Source organism: Rhipicephalus sanguineus, chromosome 3, assembly GCF_013339695.2.
Source record: "Rhipicephalus sanguineus isolate Rsan-2018 chromosome 3, BIME_Rsan_1.4, whole genome shotgun sequence".
Taxonomy (NCBI): Eukaryota; Metazoa; Arthropoda; class Arachnida; order Ixodida; family Ixodidae; genus Rhipicephalus; species Rhipicephalus sanguineus.
Window position 1 is genome coordinate 112676393 of NC_051178.1, and position 7445 is coordinate 112683837.

At 46.0% G+C, this 7445-nt stretch overlaps 1 protein-coding gene across 1 annotated transcript; it reads right to left on the reverse strand.

Moving 5' to 3' along the window:
• Nucleotides 1-2738: 2738 nt before the first annotated feature.
• Nucleotides 2739-5692, reverse strand: LOC119385764 (uncharacterized). Its single transcript, XM_049414102.1, has 4 exons — nt 5509-5692; nt 4332-4873; nt 3917-3985; nt 2739-2876 (listed from the first exon to the last, which is right to left on the reverse strand). The coding sequence occupies exons 1-4, from the start codon at nt 5690-5692 to the stop codon at nt 2739-2741; spliced, it is 933 nt and encodes a 310-aa protein (XP_049270059.1).
• Between the last annotated feature and the right edge of the window lie 1753 nt (nt 5693-7445).

Consider the following 7445-nt stretch of genomic DNA (forward strand, 5'->3'; position numbering starts at 1 on the left):
AAGTGGACTTGCGTGGAACCCACTACCTATAAATCATCATAATTTTTGCGAAGTAGGGAAGCAGGCACTATGTAATTTTTCGTCATTCTGCGGAGAACCGTGGTACCTGCTAAACGGCTGTAAGGCATTATGTGCACTTTGTTGGTGCTGTGGCTGGTGCCGATCAAGAATTATGGCAGAGCCCTTTCTAAGGGATTGGAAGCATTCAACAACCCACTCGTTGTGCCATTCGCATTTTTATCTCTTGGGCGGGGACGTGTGCTGACAGTGACTTATCACGTGCTCTCAAGGTGCCATTAAAGTTTGTCGAGCTGACCGATGCTCTCTAAATATTTGAATAGTAGTTTCATCGCATGCCTCTCTAACGTGGCGCAGGGTAAAGGGTCCAAGACACAGTCAATTGATAAAGTTCTTTGGGTCAGCATATGCATGCAATGTTCATAGAGCGCACGCTCTTCGGCATACGCTCGGCACCGAAATAAATTAGCTGTGCACGAAAGTCTATGAGGTAATGATAATTTTTAAAACCCACAGGCTGCGGTCACTCGTGCACATGGAGAATTCATTTCATGTGGAGAAAATATGCTGCAAATCGTATGCTAATAAAGAATGCTACGTCTCAGGCAGGACTTCTGGTTCATCCTAGTCAGCCCTGGCTGTTAGGAAATCCAAACGGTCTCTTCTCAGCAAGCGAAGACACTTGTATTCATGACATAAGTGCCCTTATGCGAGGTAGAACCAAGAGATCAACAACCATCAAGAAGCAAAGTGTTTTGTGCCTTACCTGAAGTACATAAATGGAAGGCTTACCTTGTCAAAAACACACAGATACTACACACAGGTGCAGCTACTAATGCTCATATGCAATGGGCAAGAGTGCTTTTTGTTACAAATAGAAGCAGAGCATCATTGTGCGGAGGGATGACGGCTTTCTCTCTGAGGCAGTTGGCGCCCTTGAAGATTTCTATTTCGCCCACTTGGTGCCCGAATCGTCCAAGTGGCAAGGGCGTGTGACCACCTTCCTATTTTCTTTTGATATGTTTATATTGTGCCATCAGATCTTGTTTTTAGAGGTTTAATATGAACCCTGCAGCGTGTTCTAAGTCGCGAAAGCTTACTGCGTGAGCTCATCGCCGTTCTCCAAGTGGTTTGAGCAAGTACAACATTCCATGCTTTAAAGTCTTCTTCTAGTGTTTTGATTGTGTACATCTGCGTGGTGGCATTTGTCACCAGTTCTTGAATTAAGATGATCGTCCATTGCAGTGTGTCTGCCACTGATGTAAACCCTACGGGAAGTGAGGGCTTGTCAAGCTTTCTCCTTATGTTTTTGGCCTTACTCCTTGCAAGGTTGTATAAATATGTTTCTTTCAATAATAAAGAAAACAGTCAAGCAATAATAGCCAGAGAGAGAGAGTTGGGTTTAATTAATTATGATGATTGTCAGAGCACTAAGTAAACGCAGGATGGGAGAAGTACCAAAAGCCACGCATCTTGTTCACTCAGTGTTTTGGCCATTTCCATGCCTATCAGTCAACATCATTACTGCATGTTGCACCTTGTTTCTTCTGGGCATCCTGCAAGCTGAGAATAGTACTCAAAGGCATGCTACAAGTTGCTTGCTCCGCGTGTCATGATCAGTTTCTTGAAAGAGATTTATTTGTTGCTATAAAACACTTCAAATCGTGACAGAACAATGTACACAGAATAACACGCAGATGCATTTGTTTAAAAACACTTCACCAGTGAATTTTAAATTGTAAGCACATCTAGGCCAAAAAGCAGTACATTTCGTAGCAACAGGAAAAATGTTTCTCTCGAGCTTACTACCACTCACAGTTAAAACTATATTTTAATCATCAACAAGCATCAACGATGTGACTAACTCGAACAATAACTCCAACAAAAACAAGAGACAGAAAATAATTTCTTAGCTGATACCATCTACACAAGTTGATTTGTCCCTGGTTAAAAGTTAATGGTAATAAAAGAATTTGACCTACTATTCAAAAGGTTTTAGTAAGGTTGCGCAGTACACGCATCCATAACAGCTAAAGGGGGTGGTGCATCAAAGATAGAACATATTTTTGAAATATAAAATGGCAAGCATTAGTGTATTCTATAGCCTCCTTTTCTTGTCAAGGAAAGGTTTTTAGCAGTACAGACAGAGGTGATGCAGCCCCATGTCTGACAGTGAATGACAGACCTGAGAGTTTATATTTAACACTTCAAATGAAGGTAACTGAAATGCTCAAATTCAGCTGACTTGTGATGTCTGCAGTTGTCGGCTCTCCTATTATTGGAGGCTAAATATTAGCCAGTACACAACAAACATGGAAAACATTGCACATGACACGAATCAATTCAGTTGGCACACATGTATTTAAAGCATTGTACATCTTGATCCGTTGGATCATACGCTCCACATGCATTTGCACTGTGGTTTGATTTGCCCCTGGTTAAAAGCTAATGCTAGTACATGAACTTGACCTACTTTTAGGGAGGTTGCGCAGTACACGCATCGGTACCAGCTAAAGTGGCTGGTGCATCAAAGGCAGAACAGGTTTTTAAATATGAAATGGCAAAAAATATTGTATTCCATAGACTCCTTTTCTTGTCAAGGCAAAATTTTTGCAGTACAGATACACACGATACAGCCCCTTGTCTGACAGTGAATCACAGAGCTGAGAGTTTATACTAGACACTTGAAATCAAGCTGTGAAATACTCAAATTCAGCTGACTAAGATTCTGAAATCGTTGGCTCCTTTAATATTGGAGTCTGCATATTGGCCAGTACACAACACACATGGAAAACGTCGGACATGGCAGGAATCCCTTCAATAGGCACACGTGTATTTAAAACATTTGTAGCGGGCCACTTCCTTTGACGTCCTCTGGTAACCGCTGGGCATTGTCGCTGTAGACCACGTCACACGATACGCTGAAACTGCCGCCCTGCCGGTGGCTACAGCGCGCGATATGGCCTCCTTCCTGCTCCACTGATTCATGCTGCGTCATGGTCCGCTCCAGGAGCTGCTCAGTGATCGAGGCCATGTCTTCTTGTCGGAAGTCGTCGAAGCCATTCTCAAAGAGTGCAACGTTGTTCACCGCAAAACTACTGCTTAGCACCCGCAGACGAATGGCCTCACCGAACGATTTAACCGCACGCTCGGCGACATGCTCTCAATGTACGTTGCCGCCAACCACACAAATTGGGATGTCATTCTGCCCTTCGTCAAGTACGCCTACAATACCGCCTCTCAGAGCACTACTGGTTTCTCACCATTTTTCTTATTGTACGGCAGGCACCCGTCGCACACAATCGACCCCATCCTTCCCTACAAGCCGGGTCGATCTGAATGTGCGCCTATTTCGGACACAGCCAGGCTTGCTGAAGAATGTCGCGAGCTTGCGAAGACCTTTACAACGCACGAACAAGAGCGGCAGAAGAGCATTCGCGGTCGCACCACCACTTCTGAGTCCACGTTCCTCCCTGGAGCGCTCGTGTGGCTTTCGGTCCCGACCGCTGCAACTGGCCTCTCTTCCAAACTACTGCCCAAATACGAAGGCCCCTACCGTGTCGTCGAGTGCACATCCCCGGTCAACTACCTGATCGAACCCAACGAACCATCTTCGGACATGCGCCGTCGAGGGCGCGACATTGTGAACGTGGAGCGCCTGAAGCCCTTCCATGACCCGCTCATCGTGACAAGCTTCTAGGTCGCCAGGCGGGTCCCTTTTCGTACCCGGGGTAATTGTAGCGAAGCGTTCGTAGTCAGTAATGGGTCGTCCTCTCGAGCGCCTTCTAGAGGGTCGTCCTCTTCTCTGAGAGCACGCCGCTCGTGCTGAGAGTCGGCCCGCCTTGTCTGTCGCTGTCGTTGATCGTCGCCGAGAGCCCGCTAATAAACGTCTTTGCACATTGTACATCTTGATCCGCTGGATCATACGCTCCGCATGAATTCCCACTCTTGCAATGTTATAGGTCTGCTGTACAGTGCCGTCCTCTCTTAGGGTGAACACGGCTCAGCGTGGCAGCGCTCTGCGGTGCGCCAGATCATCCGGCGTGGCCGCGCATTGAATTGAAGTGGCGCAGGCGCACACGAGCGTGCTGGTCTTGCTGCACTGCAGCGAAGCAAAAGCGTCGCCTGGCTACTACGAAGCGGCGCGTTTGAGCGATGTAGCAGATGGTGCAAAGTACCTCCCGTGCACTCCTGTGTGTACCTGTGCGCATGCGCCTCTACGCTTCGATGCGCGGCCGCGTCGGCTGCACTGGCGCTCCGCGGAACGCGGCCACGCTGAGCCGTGTTCACCCTAAGAGTGGACGCCACTGTACATCAGCCTCCGTGAACTGACCCTGGCCTCTGAGTAAAGGAGGCATAACAAATACAGCCCCTGCCTTCCCGAAATCCGTTGTAATGCCGGGAAAGCCCTTATCAGCCATGATCATGTCGCCTGGTTCTACTTCTTTGAGGAAGTCAGAATGCACTGTGACTAAAGCATCAAAACACTTTCCACCATACGCTTTAGAATGAAAACAGACAGCTCCATTGGGTATGATTGTTACAAGAAATTTCAGCGTGTAACCACCCTTGCAGTTTGTATAGAGTGCCCTCTGCTGTGCTACAGAAGCTGGCTGCTCTGTGGGAACCTCTGTGCAATCGATAATCATAATGCAGTTTGAGTAGTGCGCTTTGAAGCCATTGGGCATTAGAGACCGGATGATGTGTCTGGGTGGAACGAATATCAATTTCTCAGTGGCGGCAGCCAGTGTGCGAAGCACGCTATTAAAGTGCCTTGCAGCAGTCATTCTGCTGACAGAAAACAGAGTGGTCAGTGATGGGTACCCAATGCCCAACTTTAGCTTCATTAAAAAAAATTGGGGGACGCTTAAGCTTCGCCTTTAAGAGCTGAAGGCGACAGCGATATTCTGTTCCCACTGCGCAGTTCGAACACTACGAGGGTTTAACAGAATGCGCCCACTAAGGCGTCTGCCTTATGTAATGGGTAGCATGCTTTAAACCAGGAGCAATCATGCGCGAGAAACTTCTTCGAAGTTGCGATGCACCCACTACGTGGTCTTAAGGGAATACGCGCACTAATGTGTGCGCCTTTTGTAATGGGTGGCTGTCTTTAAAGCACGAAGTCGTTATCATATTGGCATGGTGTGACGCCCTATGGCAATGCACACTTGTACCACGCAATATTACTGCGATATTACATCTCGTACTGTGACACCTGTATACAGGACGCGTATTTTTGGGAAGCATGAAAGTTACTTTCAGTGCAGCTCCAAGCAGAGGCGTGGCTGTGTGGTAGAACACCTGCTTGCCACGCAGACGGCCTGGGTTCGATTCTCATTCGGACCCAACATTTTTATTATTTATTTTATTTGCAGCTTTTTCGATTTTTCGGTCACGGACATGATGATGATTTTTCGCTCACAACCAACGGCCCCGACGCCGACAGCGCAATTTCTGCGATACGAGCTCTTTAACGCTATCGCGTTAAAAGCAGGAGTCTGTCATTCATTGAAGCATCACATGAGCGGTCAACAGCAATAGGCAGCAGCGCAAATAAAACTGCATAAATTTCCAACGTGACACCACAGAGATCTCTCATGGCAGAAGAACATGTTTTTACGCTTCCGTAGCCACTGCAACAAGGATTTCTCTGGTTTGGGCCACTGTGGCCCATTGAAGGGCTTGAAGTGCTTTCCCGACGCTGAGGGAACTTGTGTGTTGAGGATTTACCGGCCTTGCCTATATTAAAGTCCTGCATCACAAACAGTTCTCTGCAGCACCTGTGTGCTTGTGTCAGGTCCATCTAATGAGCACAACAAAAACAGGCCCCCACAGGTGTCATTGTCATCAGTGTGGCAGGCCTACAAAAAACAAGACAAAAAAACAAAAGCGGGCAATGAGTGAAATTTATCCATGCAGAAGAAAGTATTCATGGCGGGATTCTACAATATATACCGAAAATCCCAAATTCCAACACTGTTTCCTAATTGTTTTCCCCGACGTAGTAGCACAGTGAAAACATACTTATTACAGTAGCAGCTTAATTACAACAAAAAGAGTGTAACACTGCTTGTTGCGTTTCAGCTATAAAGGTTTCAGGAAGCGATGACTGAATAAATATGGCAGATCAATACCCAGCCTGAAAATAGTCTCAAAATCGAGCTACTATTTCGGTAAGAATTAAATTGCAGAAAGTTGATCATCTTGTGCGTTAAAAGTAGTAGTACTCTGAATACATGTTGATCACCAAAGTAATGATGTTCCTGAATGTCCGTAGTGTTTTAATGGAACCTTTTTCGGTGTTCATGAATCAAAAGTTGCATGCGATATAAAGTGCATTATTCACGGCCAGGTCATGCACCAAGTGCTCAATAGGAAAACTCATAGAGACAGGTGCAATTCTTTTTTTTCTTACCTGAAGCATTAGCCCCCTGCTCGTGCCTTGGTAACCACCTCATGCTGTGACGCGACTGCGATTCTTGAAGGTATTGTTTATGGCCGATGCAGTGCTATGCCTTAAGCTGAGGAGCACCTTCGCATTCTGTTATTCGCAATGAAGCGAGACGAAACAGTGATGCCCCAGCAGTCCGAGAAACAAGTGATTGTGTGAATAAAAAAATAAATATAAGGTTAATGTATTTGATAAATCTCATAGCCACTTCTTGCCTTGATGCAAGGATGTAATCTACCATGGTACTCTGGCTGAAGTCATTTTTTCTGAGCTTTTCTAATACAGGTATTTATTCACTCCTTCATTAGTGAACATGCCAGGGGCAGTTCTGCTGCTACCACTGCTCAAGAAAATCTCATCGGTCGGTAGAAAGATCTGCCTCATGTCACAAACCCCTTTCTCTATGCAATTCAAGATGAAAACTTACCTATCTGCCATGATCCATACATTTCTGCAACAATGATTGTTATTTCCAGAGTATGATAATGCTACAACTTTGAAGACAACAAAGACTACTGCCAAAATAAAAGAACAATGTTATGTTAGCTGCCGTTGTAATATATTTATTACCAAGTGTACCGATTGCAATTAGCCCGCAAATATAAAAAGCAACTTCACAAGGCCCTACCTGGTCTGCAGTGCGTTCTTGCACGAATGCAGTGGCACTAAAGGGCGGCTCCAAGCCATTTGCACAAGCGACGGAGGTAGCAGTGTCCCCACTGTCGCCAGGATCTTCTTCAGTCGTGCTGAGGGAACTTGTGTGTTGAGGATTTGCCGGCCTTGCAGCAGATGCCCTTCTGTTCTATATTAAAATAAATTACAGTAATTGTAAAGCATATATACGTCGTGCATTATTACATGGCCTTTGGCGGGCCTTCTCGTCTTGTATACCATGTACGTACATCATTAAGTGAAATCGCACACCAACACCCCTTCGTCCGAACTTACCGGTCGTATCTTGATAGCGCTCTTTCTG

Bases quoted from the DNA above. Each gene is read 5' to 3' on its own strand.
- LOC119385764 (XM_049414102.1), bottom strand. From the start codon at position 5,692: ATGGGCCACAGTGGCCCAAACCAGAGAAATCCTTGTTGCAGTGGCTAC. The intron at 4,874-5,508 runs TTTTAACGCGAT...GCGTCCCCCAAT, and splicing joins AATGAATGACAGACTCCTGC to TTTTTTTAATGAAGCTAAAG. The intron at 3,986-4,331 runs GTACAGTGGCGT...GGCACTGTACAG, and splicing joins GTCAGTTCACGGAGGCTGAT to CAGACCTATAACATTGCAAG.